General features: G+C 49.8%; 1 protein-coding gene across 3 annotated transcripts; it reads left to right on the top strand.

The window, feature by feature from the left end:
• The first annotated feature begins 1,953 nt into the window (after nucleotides 1–1,953).
• Rhbdd2 (rhomboid domain containing 2) lies at nucleotides 1,954–15,495 on the top strand. Of its 3 annotated transcripts, none has more exons than XM_045143729.1 (5): nucleotides 2,038–2,167; nucleotides 5,836–5,992; nucleotides 6,874–7,281; nucleotides 9,953–10,103; nucleotides 14,928–15,495. In XM_045143729.1, exons 3-5 carry the CDS (start codon nucleotides 7,044–7,046, stop codon nucleotides 15,283–15,285), a joined length of 747 nt encoding a protein of 248 aa, XP_044999664.1. In that variant the 5' UTR covers nucleotides 2,038–2,167; nucleotides 5,836–5,992; nucleotides 6,874–7,043; the 3' UTR covers nucleotides 15,286–15,495. The 3 variants fall into 3 exon arrangements, with proteins under 3 accessions (XP_004666326.1, XP_044999664.1, XP_044999663.1); XM_045143728.1 differs by having other exon boundaries at nucleotides 5,836–6,090; XM_004666269.2 differs by lacking the exon at nucleotides 5,836–5,992 and having other exon boundaries at nucleotides 1,954–2,167.
• Nucleotides 15,496–17,462: the final 1,967 nt, after the last annotated feature.

Here is a 17,462-nt window from a genome sequence, read left to right as displayed (position 1 = left end):
TTATTGAGAGAGAAAGAGAGGAGGGGGGAGAGAGAGAGAGAGAGAAAGAGACATATATAGAGAGAGAATGGGTGCGCCAGGGCTATCAGCCACTGCAAACGAACTCCAGACGCGTGCGCCCCCTTGTGCATCTGGCTAACGTGGGTCGTGGGGAATCAAGCCTCGATCCGGGGTCCTTAGGCTTCACAGGTAAGCACTTAACCGCTGAGCCATCTCTCCAGCCCTGACCACAGCATTTTAAGAACTGAGTCTCCAGCTGTCCCATAAGGAGACTGCAGAACCCGGATGAAGTCAGAACTACGAAGCAGGCGCAGAGCAAGTACCGGCTGCTTCTGAGAGGCACAGGGACGGCATCAGCGCATAGAGAACTTTGAGCACTTGTGCTTCACTTGCCTCTGATTGACTTAAAATCACAGCTGAGCTGGGCTTGGTGTCACATGTTTGTAATCCCAGCACTCAGGAGGCTGAGTTAGGAGGGTCACTGTTGGTTGGAGGCCAGCCCCAGGCTATACAGTGAATTCCAGGTCAGCCTGAGCTACAGTGAGACTCTACCTTGAAAAAAAAAAAACAACTCAGCTAAGCAATTATTAGTCTTTATGATGATTAACATTCATTGGCAAATTGACTAGGTTTAGAATCACCTTGGAGACACACTTCTCTCGACAGGTAGATTATACAGGTGTGCGTGTGTGCGTGTGTGTGTGTGTGTGTGTGTGTGTGTGTGTGCACATGTGAGATTACTCAGTAGGTAAAGATGCTTGCTATACAAGCATGAGGACCTGATCTCCAACCTAGTACCCACAGAAAAAGTCAAGCATGGGCTGGGGTGATGGCTTAGTGGTTAAGGCCTTTGCCTGCAAAGCCAAAGGACCCTGGTGTGGTGGCGCCTGCCTTTAATCCCAGCACTTGGGAGGCAGAGGTAGGAGGATCTCCATGAGTTCAAGGCTAACCTGGGACTACAGAGTGAATTCCAGGTCATCCTGAGCTAGAGTGAGACCCTACCTCAGGGGAAAAAAAAAGCCAGGCATAGTGACACACACCTTTAATCCCAGCACTCAGGAAGGCAGAGGTAGGATCACTGTGAGTTCAAGGCCAACCTGGGACTACACAGTGAGTTCTGGGTTCCAGGTCAGCCTCGGCTACAATGAGAACCTGCCTGAAAACAAACTACCAAAAGAAAGGGAAAAGGCTGGAGAGATGGCTTAGCGTTTAAGGCACTTGCCTGCAAAGCCAAAGGACCCAGGTTCAATTCCCCAGGATCCACCTAAGCCAACAGGTGGCACATGGGTCTGGAGTTCGTTTGCAGTGGCTGAAGTTCCTGGCGTGCCCATTCTTTCTCTCTCTTTCTCTCAAATAAATAAATAAAATATTTTTTTTTTTATTGTTGTTTGTTTTTTGAGGTAGGGTTTTCACTCGAGGGTGGCCTCGAACTCTCAGCGATCCTCCTACCTCTGCCTCCCGAGTGCTGGGATTAGAGACGTGCGCCACCATGCCCAGCTAAGTAAAATATTATTTTAAAAATTGGGAGTTCAAGGTTCTGTGAGAGATTTTTTGTCTCAGGGAAATAAGGAGGAAGAGTCTTGGAGGAGGACATATTCCTCTGACCTCCTCATGCGTGCACACAGGGTGCATGCATCTGTCACACATACACCACACGCACACACCCCGAAAAAGGAACGCTTTGACGGACCGAAAGACTTCATAATCATAAGCGTTGGAAAGGAAGAACTCAAAGTTTGCGGCTGGAATACTTAGAGCCTGGAAAGCAGCCTGGGGAGAGCGCCAGAGGGAAGGGTCGAACTACATCTCCCGGCTTCCCTTGCGCCGCGAAGAGCCGGTTGGCGTTATCCGATTGGACTTCTGGGCGCGGGGCGGGGCCTGGGAAGGCGGGACTTCCTGTCTGAGCTTCGGATGTTGCTAGGAGAGACCAGAGGAAATTGCAGAGGCCGGGAGCGCGGGAACTAGGGTGGGAGGGTTGCGGTGTCTGTCATGGCCTCCTCCGGGCCGGCGTGTCGCAGTCGGTGGTCGTGTCCCGAGGTGCCATCCGCCACGTTCTTCACCGCCTTGCTGTCGCTGCTGGTGTCGGGGCCTCGCCTGTGGCTGCTGCAGCAGCCTGTGGCGCCTTCGGGGCTTTCCCTGCGGTCCGAGGCCCTGCGCAACTGGCAAGGTGAGCCTCGGCGGGGTCCCGAGGGCCCTGTGTCCACAGACTTGGCGTGTCCCTAGGTTCCACCTCCCAAGTGTGCCATCCCTGTCGCAACGCCAGCTTATTCCCGGTCTCCGTGCGTGTCACACCTTTCTTCACACCCGCTGGTCCAGCCTCCAGCATCATCTCCTGGCCGCCCTCCACCCCATCTCCATATTCCACCCCTGTCTCTTTGAGCCCTCATCGTGGTCTTCACCAATCCTGTCACCCTGCCCGCAATTGGCCCCTTCTCTGTCACCTCCTGCCTTACCCAGGTTGTGTCCCCGCGAGGATAAAGCTCTTTCTTTCATTCATAAACACACTCCCCCATCCGCGTAAGGCCGAGGCCCCAAGGACCAATAAAGAAATAAAATGCCTCTCACCTTTCTCGTGACAATTAAGCTTTGTCTGTTTCTATCCAATGACTAATGCCTTCTCTTGAGATTTAGAGTCTCTTAATTCCTGTAATTCCCAGCTCATGGAAGGGAAGGGCTGGGCATAGTCTGCCTTTGGTTAAGGTGCTTTGCTTTCTCAGGGGAGAGAAGTTTCTGCACACCAGTTAACTATAAACATCCACTCATAAAAGACATTCCCAGTCTTTTTGTTCCTCATTCTTTTCTGAGGAGGAACGGGGCGAGTCTGGATTACCCCTGCTATTTTACCAAACTCTCCCATGCATTGATTTCATTTAATCCTCAAAGCGATCTCATGATATAAGGCCGTATTAAATTGCCCATTATTTATATGAAATTGAGGCTCAGTACAGAGAACCACAGAGCTATTTAAATCATACGATTGAGATAAGAACCTATGTGATCTTTTGGAACTTGGATCTTGGCATATATAATCTCTTTTGTTTGAGAGACAGAAAGGGGCAGATAGAGGGAGGGAGAAAGGATGCACCAGGGCCTTCAGCCACTGCAAATGAACTCCAGATGTGTGTGCCACCATGTGCATCTGGCTTACGTGGGTCCTGGCGAATCGTACCTGGGTGGGGAATCGAACCTGGGTCCTTTGACTTTGCAGACAAGTGCCTTAACTGCTAAGCCATCTCTCAAGTCCAAATTATTTATTTATTTATTTATTTAGAGAGAGAGAGAGAGAGAGAGAGAGAAAATGAGAATGCCACTGCAAATGAACTCCAGATGCATGAGCCTCTTTATGCACCTCGCTTTACATGGGTAGTGGGGAATCAAACCGAGTTCCTTAGGCTTCACAGGCAAGCATTTAACCACTAAGCCATCTCTACAGCACTTTTCATAGACAGCAAAATGCTAGCCTACACTGAGGCTCCCACTTCCTTTCTTTCCTTACCTTTTTTTTCTCCTCCCCTTCCTCCTTTCTTATCTTTTTTTTTTTTTAATTTCGGTTTACAGTGTATTTATTTGCAAACAGAGAGAGGTAGAGAGGAGACAGACAGAAAGAATGGGCGTACCAGGCCCTTCAGCCACTGCAAATGAACTCCAGATGCATTCGCCACCTTGTGCTCCTAGCTTACATGGGTCCTGGGAATCAAACCCTCATTGTTAGACTCTTCAGGCAAGCACTGTAAATGCTGAGCCATCTCTCCAGCCTTGTCTGTCTTTCTTTTTCTTTTTTTTTTTTTTTTTGAGGTAGGCTCTCACTGTAGCTCAGGCTGACCTGGAATTCACTATGTACTCTCAGGGTGGCCTCGAACTCTCAGCGATCCTCCTACCTCTGGCTCCAGGTGCTGGGATTAAAGGTGTGCGCCACCAGGCCAGGTGAGCTCTGTCTTTCTTTTGATACTGGGTCTGTTATTTAGCCCAAGCTGGCCTAGATCTCACCATGTAGCCCAAACTGAACTTGAACACAACCATGTAGCCTAAGGTGACGTTCAACTTGTGATCCTCTGGCCTCAGCCTCCCGAGTGCTGGCATTACAGGTGTGTATGACCATACTGAGTTAGCCTCTGGGTGTAGGGTTTGTGAACAATTGAAAGCTTCTGAAGGCCTCAAGTCTTAACAGTGTTACTTTACAGTGAGGAAAACTGAAGCCATGGACTGGAGAGATGGCTTAGTGGTTAAGGTGCTTGCTTGCAAAGCGAAAGGACCTCGGTTCAATTCCCCAGGACACATGTAAGCCAGGATGCACAAGGTGGCGCATGCATCTGGAATTCATTTGCATTGGCTGGAAGCCCTGTCACACCCATTCTGTCTCCCTCTCCCTCTCTCCCTCTCTCCAATAAATAAATAACTGAAGCTGTGAGGACCCAGGCTTTGAACTTGACTGAGCTCATCCAGCCTGGTTGAGCCAAGATTGCACTCCAAGTCTTTACTCCTCCAAATCCAGTTTCTCCCTCTTTCATATTAGTGCTTCCGTTTGTGAAGGTATAAAAGTATGTTAGAAGCCATATGTTTAATCCCAGCGCTCGGAAGGCAGAGGTAGGAGGATCACCATGAGTTTGGAGCCAGCCTGAGACAACATAGCAAATTCCAGGTCAGCCTGGGCCAGAGGGAGACCCCACCTTGAAAAACAAAACAAAAGTATATTAGAGATACCTTATGTTTAGAAAAGATAAAAGTGCAAACCCAGTGTAACCCTAGCTGAGATAAAAGGATCATGGGTTTCAGACCCACCTGAGGTACATAGCAAATCCTTATCTAAAGCAAGAAGAGCAGGGTAGGCGGCTTGGGATAAAGCACAAAGGAGCACAAGCCTAAGGACCCGCGCTCAGACTCAGACCTCCAGCCCCCGCGTAAGTGCTGGGTGGGTGTGCCGGTGGCCACCTATAACCCCAGAGTTCAGGAGGTGGAGATGGGATTTCGGAGGCAAACTGGCTCACTAGACTAGCCAGACTGGTGATTTGTGGGTTCAAGCGAGTGGTCATGCCTTAGTATATAAAGTGGACAGCAGCTGAGGAAGACATCTGACGTCAGCCTGTGCCCTCCCTATGCATCCATGTGTGAGTGCATACATGTGAGCAGGCACGCACGCCAAACACACACATGCGATCAAGAGCCAGATATACTAGCTCCACACCTGTCCTCAGAAGACAGGAGGCTTGCTCTAGGCTTGAGGCCTACCTGGTGTCCATAGCAAATTCTAGACCAGCCTGGGGCAACCATAGTGTTGGAAAGAGAAAAAAAAAGGTACAACTCTTTGTTGTTTATTGCTTATAAAGCTTAGCTGTACCTATAAAATTGAATCCATACTTATTTTTTTTTCTTTATTTATTTGAGAGAGGGAGAGAAAGAGAAAGAGAGAATGGGCGCACCAGGGTCTCCAGCAAACGAACTCCAGATGCATGTGCTACCTTGTGCATCTGGTGTGTGGGTACTGGGGAATTGAACCTTAGGCTTTGCAGGCAAGTGCCTTAACCACTAAGCCATCTTTCTAGCCCATTGAATCCATACTTTCTTTTTTTTTTTTTTTTTTTTTTTAAGGTAGAGTCTCACTCTAGCCCAGGCTGGCCTGGAATTCACTATGTAGTCTCAGGGTGGCCTTGAACTCACAGAGATCCTCCTACCTCTGCCTCCTGAGTGCTGGGATTAAGGGCGTGTGCCACCATGCCCAGTTTGAATCCACACTTTTAAGACAAACTTCTAATTCCTGTATCTATGTGATTCATGTTAGCCTGTTAATTCTTCTAGCTGCAAAATAATTCACGGTCCCTTTTCTCTTCCTCTGAACAGCCTCTGTGGAAGGAGAGGTCAGGATTACTGCTGAGACTGGTACCCAGAGTGTTAAGTGACCCCACTCAATTCACCCTGAAGCTGTTCAAATTATTTAACTCTCACACTGGCCAGTGAGATTGGTCAGTATGAAAATTGAAGAAAAATTTTAAAAAAGGTGAGAGAACACTTGAAAGGACCAAAAACCACTCCATGTATAGAAGTTGTCTTTTCCCCACGTGGATATTGGTTTTTGATTCCATCCCTCCAGCCACGGTAAGGAGCACAGAGGAGATGTGGGGCCTTCCCTGCTAGCCCTCCATGATACCTTCCCTTTCCTGTTTTGTTTTAGTTTTAGTTTTTATTATTATCATTATTATTACTTTGGGTTTTCAAGGTAGGGTCTCATTCCCAGACTGGTGTGGAATTTACTGTGTAGTCTCAGGCTGGTCTCGAACTCCCGGAGATCCTCCTACCTCTGCCTCCTGAGTGCTGGGATTAAAGACATTTGCCACAACGCCCACCTCATTTAACAAAATATATATTTTATTTGTTTAGTTATTTATTTGAGAGAGAGAGAGAGAAAGAGGCAGATAGAAAGAGAATGGGCACACCAGGGCCTCTAACCATTGCAAACAAATTCCAGGCGCACATGTCAGCTTGTACATCTGGCTTACATGGGTACTGGGGAATTGAAGTTGGGTCTGTAGGCTTCATAGGCAGGCACCTTAACCACTGAGCCATCTCTTCAGCCCCCTTCCCTGTTTTGAGTCTCATATATCCCAGGCTAGGCTTCAGCTTGCTATGTAGCTGAGGATGACCTTGAACTTCCCATCTTCTTGCCTATATCTTTCCAATGTTGGGATGACAGGTGTGTGCCACCGCTCACAGTTATGTGGTGCTGGGGATGGCACCCAGGGCTCTGTGCGTGCTAGACAAGCACTCTGCCAACTGAGCCACATCCCCAGCCCCAACTCTCCCTCTCCTACTGGCTAGAAACCTGGCTGTCCCTCCTTGGAGTGATCCCACATCTGGCCGCTAACCCCGCCCCCTCTTTAGTTTACAGGCTGGTGACCTACATCTTTGTCTATGAGAGCCCAGTCTCCCTGCTCTGCGGCACCCTCGTCATCTGGCGCTTCGCTGGCAGCTTCGAGAGGACCGTGGGCACCGTCCGTCATTGCTTCTTCACCTTGATCTTCACCATCTTCACCGCTATCATCTACCTGTCCATGGAGAGTGTGTCATCGCTGTCGAAGCTGGGGGAGGTGGAGGACGCCAGAGGGTTCACTCCCGTGGCCTTTGCCATGCTGGGCGTCACCTCCATCCGCTCCCGGATGAGGCGGGCCCTCGTGTTTGGTGTAGTCGTGCCCTCCACCTTCGTGCCCTTCCTCCTGCTGGGCGCCTCTTGGCTCATTCCTCATACTTCCTTCCTGAGTAATGTCTGCGGCCTTTTGATTGGGCTGACATGTATCCTTCTCAGAAGACAACGGTATAACCAAGCTATGCCAAAGGGCAAACCCGCCTGGAGGGTCTGGGGAGTCACATAGGTAGAGAGTGGCGGCTCTCACACAGTGCAGGCGACCTCGGGCCTGCCGTCAGCCTGGAACACCACGTAGAGTAGGACGGCCCCCCTCCCGACTCGGGACCAGAACTCCTTTGGGAAACACCAGGGCGGGTGCCGGGGAGATGGTTCAGTGGGCATTTCGCTTTGCAGGCCTGCCAACCCGAGTTCAGATCCCCAGTACCCACATAAGTCTGGACACAAAAGTGGCACGCTCATGTGTAACCCCAAAGTGCCTGTGGCAGTGGAAGGTGGGGTCAGGAGGTTCTCATACTCGTAGGCCGGCTAGCCTTGCTTTCTGGGCAGCAAATAAGATGGAAGGAGAGGACCAACACCCCGAGGTTGTCCTCTGACCTCTGCATGGGTACCATGGCATGCCCATGCCCATAAACGCACACATACAAAATACCAACATGGCTGGCTTCCCATGCCAAGTTAGCACAGCCAATTAACAAATATACTGACTTGTGTTTTCTGGTGTGTGTGTTGGGTGTTCGTGTGTGTGCAGGTGCACGTGTGTGTAGGTGCATACGTGTCTGCATGTATGTGGAGGCCAGAGGATAACCTTGGTTGTTATTCCTTAAGCACTATCCATCTTTTTAAATTGTTATTTATTTATTTATTTGCAAGGAGAGAGAGAATGGGCACTGCAGGACCTCCAGCTGCTGCAAACTCCAGATGCATGCGTCGTTTTGCATCGGGCTTTATGTGGGTACTGAGTGGTTAAAACCAGGTCGTTAGGTTTTTCACGCAAGCGCCTTAACTGCTGAGCCATCTCTCCAGCCCCACTGTCCATCCTTTTTGAGGCTGGGTCTCACTGACCTAAAGTTCACCAAATAAACTTCACTGGCTGGCCAGCGAGCCCCGGGATGCAGCTGTCTCCGCCTCCTTGCTGGGATTACCATAAATGCCATGACACCCAGTTTTGTTACCGTTCGGGTGAGAGAACTCCGGTCCTCAAGCTTGCCAGGCAAACAGTATACCCGACCCTGAATCTGAAGCTTTTTGAGCCCTAACACAGCACCACAGTGGAATGTGCTGTGCTGGGTCGCAAAGAGAGCATGGATGCACTAAAAATATTGCATAAAATCACCTTCATTCTTTCTAAGGTATAAGTGAACCATAATGATGATTTTTTTTCTTTGGTTCTTCGAGGTAGGGTCTCACTCTGGCTCAGGCTGACCTGAAATTCACTATGTAATCTCAGGGTGGCCTCAAAGTCAAGGCAATCCTCTTACCTCTGTCTTCCGAGTGCTGGGATTAAAGGCGTGCGCCACCATGCCCGGCTCCATAAATGAATTTTGTGTTGAAACCTGGGCTCTAACCAGGTGTAGTGGTGTACACATTTAAATCCTGACACTCAAGAGGCAGAGGTAGGAAGGATCACTGTGAGTTCAAGGCCATCCTGGGCTAGTGCAAGATCCTACCTTGAAAAGCCAAAAGGGGAAAAAAAATTAGGTTCTGTTTCCAAGCTATCTCGTTTTGCATATGGAAATATTCCAAAATCCCAAACCTTTTATCTCAATCATTTTTTATTATTTTATTTATTAGAGAGTGAGAGAGGAGAAAGAAACAGATAGAATGGGTGTGCCAGAGCCTCCAGCCACTGCAAACAAGCTCCAGATGCATGTATCACCATGTGCATCTGGCTTACGTGGGTCCTGGGAATTGAACAAGGGTCCTTAGGCTTCTCAGGCAAGCACCTTAATCGTTAAACCATCCCAGTAGCCCCCAGCCATTTTTAAAAATATTTTTAAGTCCTTAGTTTTATTTATTTATTAGAGACAGAGAGGGAGGGAAAGAGAGAGAATGGGCACACCAGGACTTCTAGCCACTGCAGACGAACTCCAGATACATGTACCACCTTGTGCATCTGACTTATGTGGGACCTGGAGAATCGAACCTGGGTTCTTAGACTTCACAGGCAAGCGCCTTAACTGCTAAGGCACCGCTTCAGCACCCCTAGCCATTTTTTGGTCAGGAATACTCAGCCTGTACTTCCCTGAGGCATAAAATAGATGCTTAATGTTTGGAGAAGAAATGAAATCTAAATCTTTGTGGCCATGTAGACAGTGGTAGTTTGAGGTACTGACAAGTCACCAGGGATGGTGACCCATTGGGGAAAATGCTTGCAGAGCATGCCACATGGAACTTGGTGTGTTGTACACACCTGTAATCCCAGCACTCAGAAGTCTGAGGCAGGAGGTTTGCAAGTTGATGCCTGGACTACATAGCAAGACTCTGTTCCCCAGTCCTCTCCCCAAAGAGACCATGTGAAGCCTTGGTCACATTGAGGCAGGGCACCTATGATTTGGGACAATTATAAGAATGTGTCAGTCCCCCCTGGTGGATATTAAGACAACCGTATGGCTTCCTGCTATAAGGATAGGTGCGTGCTGTCTTGTGACCATGAGGGTGGTAGTGGGCGTTGTTCCCTGGGAGGTCAACTCCGTGTTTCTCCTGCGGGGGAAGTTCCCCAGGCTGTGTGGGGTGAGCGCTCATGGCGTACTCCAGAGAGTAAGAGGGAGCGCGGGTCCCTCATGCTGCCTTCACTTTTACTTAATGCTCCCACCTCAGATGGCCTCACCTACTGCTACTCCTTCGACCTCTCAGAGCGAGCAGCACTGAGGCTCGACCAGAAGTTCCCCTTCAGCCTCCTGAGGAGGGTGTCCGCGCTCAAGTACGTCTCGGGCTCTTCAGCCGAAAGAAGAGCCGCCCAGAGCCGGAGGTGAGTGGCCGAGCTCCTCCTTCTCGGTCAGTTTGCTGTTTGGTTTTGTTTTCTTTCATTCATTTTTTAAAAATTAATTTATTTATTTGGGAGAGAGGCAAATAGAGAATGGGCAAACTAGGGCCCCTAGACACTGCAAATGAACTCCAGACGCATGTGCCACCTTATGCATCTGGCTTACATGGGTCCTGAGGAGTCAAATGTGAGTCTGTTGGCTTTGCAGGCAAGTGCTTTAACTGCTAAGTTCTCTCTCTAGCTCCCATTTACTTCCCTCCCTCCCTCCTTCGCTTCCTCCTTCCCTTCTTTCCTGTTCATTTGTTTATTTGCAAGAAGAGAGAGAGAGAATTGGTGCTACTGCAAATGAACTCCAGATGCATACGCCACTTTGTGCATCTGGCTTTACACGGGGAATTAAAACCCTGGCAGTCAGGCTTTGCACACAAGCCCCTTAACTGCAGAGCCATCTTTCCAGCCCAGTTTTCTGTTTTTGCACTGCTCAGGGTAGGAGCCGAGCCCTTACTCATAGTAGATAAGTGTGCTTCTATTGAGCGACACCCCAGTCTTGGTTTGTTTTTTTTTTTCAGTTAGGGTCTTACATAGCCAGAGGTGGCCTGGAATTTGCACTCAGTCCTCTTGCCTCCTCCCCAGTTCTAGACGCAATCCCATGGCCAGCTCTCAGTCTCGTCTGAAAGCGACTCTAGGCCCTGTAGAGGGGGTGGCAGGTGCCTCTTGGGTGATAAAGGAGCTGGAAAGGGGCCATGCTTTCACATCTGTGGACAGGTAGAGGCTGTAGGTATAGCTCAATGCTAGAGCTCCTTCCTAGGATCCCCCAGGGAGAGGCTGGGATGTGGCTCAGCAGTAGAGTACTTGCCCAGCACCCACAAAGCACTGGGTTCCAACCCCAGAACTTCAAAGACAGACAAAAGTGTGTGCACACATAATCTCCCCGTGGTGGAGGAGGAGGCCGGCAGGAGGTTAGAGGGAAGGCATTGAGGACGCCTGCATGGAATCCCGAGTCACGCGGAGACCGGTGAATGTTCTTAACTCTTCAGCGTGGACGAGTGCTCTCTGCAGATCACGCTGAGCCATGACATGTAGCTCTCATTAAATCTTCAGATAGTCTGAATGGCAGATGACAGGACAGGAGGCCTGAGAGTAGGGTTACGAGGCCACTCAGAGGAGCGGGTGAGGTTGCTTTCCAGTCCAGGTTTGTTCCGTCTCTGGTGGAAAGAGCTGGGCAATCCGCCAGAGCTCCTGGGACCTCTCACTTTCTTTCTGGAACGAAGTCAAAGGAAGAGCCCAGTCCAGGCCCAGGGCCTTCTGCCCGGAAGTCCCCAGCCCTTTCCTCTGCCCACACCGCCTCGCCACTTGTGTCCTCTGGCTTTTGCCCCTGCTGAGATTTCACCCCTGGGACTTTCCTTCTGTGGTCCCTGCCGAAGGACCTGGCTAAGAAATCTGAAAGCTGCCACTGGCCTGCTCTGCCATCACCCAGCATTTGCCCTCCACTCCCAGTGCCGACCAGGAAGCTGTGCCCAAGTGCGTGCAGTGCTGAAGCTCCTTCCTGTTTCCCAGCTCAGTGCTTTTTGAGCACGTTTAATTCCAGGGAGAGCAGGCTATTGTACACCCCACCTGTCGTGCCAACCTGGAAGCTTGAGGCAGGAAGATTGAGTGCTTTACCTAAAGTGACCCTGTTCAAAAGACAACATTGGGCATGGTGGCTCACGCCTTTAGTCCCACCACTCAGGAGGTAGAGGTAGGAGGGAGGATCTCTGAATTTAAGGCCACCCTGAGACTACATAGTGAATTCCAGGTCAGCCTGGGCAAGAGCGAGACCCTGCCTTGAAAAAACAAAAAAATAAAAAAATCAAGGGCTGGGGTTATGGCTCATTGTAGTGTTTATCTATCACGCAAGATTATCCTAGCAGGCAGGCAGGGAAGATGGATCAGCAGGTTAGAGTGCAAGCACCCTGAGTTTGATGCTCGAGAACCCATGTAAACAGCTGAGCATGGCCCCACACCCAGAGCCCCAGTCCTGTATAGAGACTGGGGCTCACTCATCAGCCAGTGTGAATAGAAAAACAAAACAAAACAAAATCCCAGCAGCGCCAGGTTCAATGAGAGACTTTGTTTCAAGGAACCAAGTGGTAAGTGATAGAGGAGACACCCTGTGTTCTCCTCAGACACACACATGCATACACATGCTACACATACTGCACACACACATCTCTGCGAGAACCGAGTCCTCAGGGTCTTGGAGTAGAGAGCCCTCCCCCGCAGGGTCCCCTCGGTAATAGCAGTCTGAGCCCACAATCCTGGTGAATGGAGGGAGCTGCCCGCTGGGCCCCAGCAGTCCCTGCCTGGTTATTGTTGGCCTCTGAAGCCACTTCTTGGGGACAGGCAGGCGTTCCTTTGTTCCTCACGTGGCTGGTGACTGGTCCTTCATGGCCAGGACCTGTGTGGGCATCAGACCAGAACATGAACCAGTTGAGGCACATGCTTGTAGGAAACTGCTGAAGAGGTGAAGGAGACAGAGGATCAGAACAGAACATGATGTTTCGGCACCCTAACACCGGGTCATGGAGGGCATTACGACATGCATGTTGATTTTTGTAAGATGGCCACGTGGATAGTTTTGTCTCTGCTTGAACTTGTTGACAAAGTTGGTTTGGATATTGGGTTTTTGTTGTTTGTTTGTTTGTTTTTCAAGGTTGGGTCTCGCTCTAGCCCAGGCTGCCCAGGAATTCACTATGTAGTCTCAGGCTGGCCTTGAACTCATAGTATTCCTCCTACCTCTGCCTCCCAAGTGCTGGGATTAAAGGCTGTGCCATCACACTTGACTTGTTTGTTTTTCAAGGAAGTGTCTTGCTCCAGCCTAGGCTGACCTAGAACTCACTATGTAGTCTCAGGCTGGCCTTGAATTCATGGAGATCCTCCTACCTCTGTCTTCCAAGTGCTGGATTTAAAGGCGTGTGCCACCATGTCTGGCCAAAAGATTTTTTTTTTTTTTTGAGAAAATGTTTATTTATTGGGCTGGAGAGATGGCTTAGCAGCTAAACACTTGCCTGTGAAGTCTAAGGACCTAGATTTGAGGCTTGATTCCCCAAAACCCTCATAAGCCAGATGTACAAGGTGGCGCATGCATCTGGAAGTTTGCAGTGGTTGGAGGCCTTGGCGCACCCATTCTCTATCTATCTGCCTCTTTCTCTCTCTGTCTGTAGCTCTCAAATAAATAAATAAATAAAAATAGAAAAAGAAAATTTTTGTTCATTTATTTATTTATGAGAGAAAGAGGCAGAGAAAGAGAGAGAGAATGGGTGCACCAGGGCCTCCAACCACTGCAAATGAATTCCAGACACATGCGCCACCTTGTGTATCTGGCTTACATAGTTCTTGGGGAATCAACCTGGGTCCCTAGGCTTCACAGGCAAGTGCCTTAACCACTGAGCAATTTCCTCAGCCCAGAAGTAAAAGATCTTAAAGCTTCAGAAAGTGGTACCTTGGGCTGGAGGGATGGCTTAGTGGTTAAAGCATTTGCTTGCAAAGCCAAAGGACCCAGGTTTGATTCCCCAGAACCCACATTAGCCAGATACACAAGGGGGTGCATGTATCTGGAGTTCGTTTGCAATGGCTAGAGGCCCTGGCACGCCCATTCTCTTTCTCCTATCAAATAAACAAATATATTGTTTAAAAAATGAAAGTGGTACCTAAAGTACCCTGTACCTGGACTTAAGCAACTGCTTTAAAAGGTCAAGTTTTAGTTAAAATAGGTACACATTCAAGTAAGTCACCAACCAAAACCTCGGTGGTGTTGGCATTCAATTGCACACATTTGGAACTTGGCACAAGATCTAAAGGACAAAATCCTCACGTATTCCTGTCGTCATCCCAGCGTGTGACCTATGGTGGGTCTTTTGTTCTTTTTCTGTGACATAGTCTTGCTGTGTAGCCCAGGCCAGCCTCAGACTCTGGCCCTTCATGCCTCAGCCTTTTGGGAGCTGGGATGACAGGTGTGTGTCACCATGCCAACTGTGGTGGAGTCTTTAACTTAGCCTAGACAGCTCCTCCATCTGTCCTGCTGACTCCTGCAGCCAACAAGTCCTCCCTCTTGGGGCTGTGGTAGAAAGGTCCTGCCACATGTTGTAGGAGCGAGCCCTGTGCTGTTCTGTGAGCCCACACAGTTGTATGGAATGGCAAAGCCAGACACAGCACACTGCCTACCAGGACCCAGTCCTGTCCGCATGGTTACTGTGCTGCTAGGTGGCCTCTGCCACAGACTCAGTGGCCCTTCATACCACTGCCTCATTCGCTGGCCATCGTTTTGTGTTACAATCGACCTTTCAGCAGGGCCTAGGTTTCATTACACCCCCACACAAGCTACCCATGGCAGAGCAGGCTCGTAGTCCTGGCACTTGAGGAGTAGAGGCAGGAGAATCAGAAGTTCATGATCATTCTCTGCCTTATAGTGAATTTGAGGCTAGCCTGGGTTACTTGAGATGGCTTTCCCTCCCCCCACCCCCAGAAAAAAGCCAGACACAGCGGTGCACGCTTTTAATCCCACACTTGGGAAGCAGTGGTAGGGGGATCGCCATGAGTTCAAGGCCACCCTGAGACTGCATAGTGAATTCCAGGTCAGCCTGGCCTAGAGCGAGATCCTACCTCAAAACAAACAAACAAACAAACAAAAACCTACAAGACAGCAAGAAGAACCTACCTTGCTCCTCATTTGGAACCTAGAGCACAGGGCTGCCTCCTTCATTCTCCGGGATGACCTGGTCCCTCGTCACTGCCAACAGAATAACCGCTCTCTCTCTTACTCCTTTCCAGGCTGAACCCTGTGCCCGGCACCTATCCCACACAGAACTGCTACCCTCACCTGTCCCCAAGCCACCCTGTTGCCCTGATGCAGCATAACAGCACCCAGAACGTGACCTCCTGGCCAGGCTGCCCGCCTGGACACATGCCCAGCTTGCCTCCATACCAGCCTGCCTCTGGCCTGTGCTACGTGCAGAACCACTTTAGTCCAAACCCCAACTCCTCCAACACATACCCAGCTTCTGCAGGGGCCTCGCAGGGGGTACAGGCTCCCAATCCTGTCGGCTGTGCTGGCACAGTGTACCCGGGGGCCCTGAGCAACCCAGGGCCTGCAGACTCCAAGCAGTTGTCTAGAGTCACCATGCCCTGAGACAGTCTGGGGAAGGCATCCCACATCGTGGCCTTCTGAGGAAGGTTGTATCCAAGTGATGATTTTCTTGACAAGAATTATTTATTGAAGCTGGGCTTGGTGGCAGAAGCCCATCATCCCAGCTACTTGGGAGGATGAGGCAGGAGGATTGAACGTTCAAGGCCTGCCTGGGCTATATATGTTACAAGACCCTGGCCTCAAAATAAAAAAAAAAAAAATGTAGTGGGTTGGAGGGATGGCTTAATGCTTAAGGCATTTGCCTACAAAATCAAAGGACCCAGGTTTGATTCCCCAGGACCCAAGTTAGCCAGATGCACAAGAGGGTGCACGCATCTGGAGTTCGTTTGCAATGGCTGGAGGCCCTGGTGTGCTCATCCCCCCCTCCTCTGTCAAATAAATAAATAAATAAAAATAAAATATTTAAAAGATGTAAAGAGAACTAGGGATATGGCTCAGTGATAAGAGTGCTTGCCCAGCATGTGGAAGGCCCTGGGTTCAACCCCCAGCACCAGTAAAAAGAGGGGGGAAAGGATTGTTTATTGAATACCTCCATGTGTCAAGCTCTGTCAAGTATTTTGCTAAATATCCCTATTTCCATCTCACGCTTGCAGCAGCTCTGTGAAGTAAGATTTACTGAGCCGGTTTTCACATACAGGAAGTGACTGGGCATGGTGGCTCATGCCTATAATTTTAGCCCTCAGGAGGCCAAGGCAGGGTTGTCCTGAGCTCACAGCCAGTCTGGGCCACAGTGTGAAGCCTTGCCTCAAAAACAGATAGGGGGAAGTGAGGCATTTCCAGGGTTCCGTGCAGCCTTAAGGCTACTGAGGTGCAGCTGGAGCTCTCAGTCCTGGTCCAGCGTCTGGGCTCGTGGAGGAGAAGGCGGGCGTGTTGTCAGCAGCTACCAAGGGCGCTTGCCGGCCCCACCGGTCCAGCGCCAGTGTCTCATGTCTGTGCTGGGCATCCCTCAGGCCTGTGTAATGCTGTCTACCCTCTGCCTGGAAACCTGCAGCACAGCATGCCGGTGGCCCATTGTGTCAGATACCTTTGGATTCAAAACAAAACAAAACAAAAAAAAAAACCAGCCTCCGAAGTGCCAATGGAGTGTGGCTTATTTGTGGTAAGTCAGAGGAAAACAGTGCTGTGTTTTGGGCAAAGAAATGTGCAGAGTGGTGAGAAAAAAGGCTTAAGGAACCACAATCACATTAAAGCTAAAAGCTCACGCCCGGGGGGTCAAGAGTAGAGGCCTGGGCTAGAGATGTAGCTCTGGCTGGGTCACAGCCCCGGAACTCCACAGAGTGGGCATAGCCATGCCCACCCAGAATCCCCGCCCTGTGGAGGTGGAGGGAGGAGGATCACGAGTCCAAGGTCATCTTTGAGCCTGGGCTGAGATACTATCAAAAATAAGAAGACTTGGGCTGGAGGGATGGCTTAGCGGTTAAGGCGTTTGCCTGCAAAGGTAAAGGACCCAGGTTTGATTCCCCAGGACCCACATTAGCCAGATGCACAAGGGGGCATGTGTATCTGGAGTTCGTTTGCAGTGGCTGGAGGCCCTGGTGCGCCCATTCTCTTTCTCCCCCCTCTTTCTCTGCCAAATAAAAAATAAAAATTTAAAAAAATAAGAAGAGCTGGGCCTGGTGTGGTGGCGCACGCCTTTAATCCCAGCACTCGGGAGGCAGAGGTAGGAGGATCGCTGTGAGTTTAAGGCCACCCTGAGACTACACAGTGAATTCCAGGTCAGCCTGGACTAGAGTGAAACCCTACCTCAAAAAAAAAAAAAAAAAGTTGGTTTGGAGCAATTACTTAGTGGTTAGGGTGCTTGCCTGTGAAGCCTAAGGACCCAGGTTTGATTCCCCAGTATCCACATAAGCCAGATGCACAAGGGGGCATGTGTATCTGGAGTTCGTTTGCAGAGGCTGAATGCCCTGGTGTGCCCATTCTATTTGCCTCTTTCTCTCTCAAAATGGATAAATAAAATAAAATATATATATATATATATATATATATATATATAAGAGTTAGCTGGCCTTGGTGGCACATGCCTTTAATCTTAGCACTCGGGAGGCAGAGGTAGGAGGATCGCTGAGAGTTCGAGGCCACCCTGACTATAGGGTGAGTTCCAGGTCAGCCTGGACTAGCATGAGACCCTACCTTGAAAAACAAAAATAATAAAGAGTAAT

The sequence above is a fragment of the Jaculus jaculus genome, chromosome 2 (assembly GCF_020740685.1).
Source record: "Jaculus jaculus isolate mJacJac1 chromosome 2, mJacJac1.mat.Y.cur, whole genome shotgun sequence".
Lineage (NCBI taxonomy): Eukaryota > Metazoa > Chordata > Mammalia > Rodentia > Dipodidae > Jaculus > Jaculus jaculus.
This window is presented reverse-complemented; position numbering and strand designations above follow the sequence as displayed.

Coding starts and splice junctions, on each gene's coding strand:
- Rhbdd2 (XM_004666269.2), top strand. CDS start 1,990: ATGGCCTCCTCCGGGCCGGCGTGTCGCAGTCGGTGGTCGTGTCCCGAG. Junction 7,282..9,952: donor CCTTTTGATTGGGCTGACAT/GTATCCTTCTCA, acceptor CTCCCACCTCAG/ATGGCCTCACCTACTGCTAC. Junction 10,104..14,927: donor AGAGCCGCCCAGAGCCGGAG/GTGAGTGGCCGA, acceptor ACTCCTTTCCAG/GCTGAACCCTGTGCCCGGCA.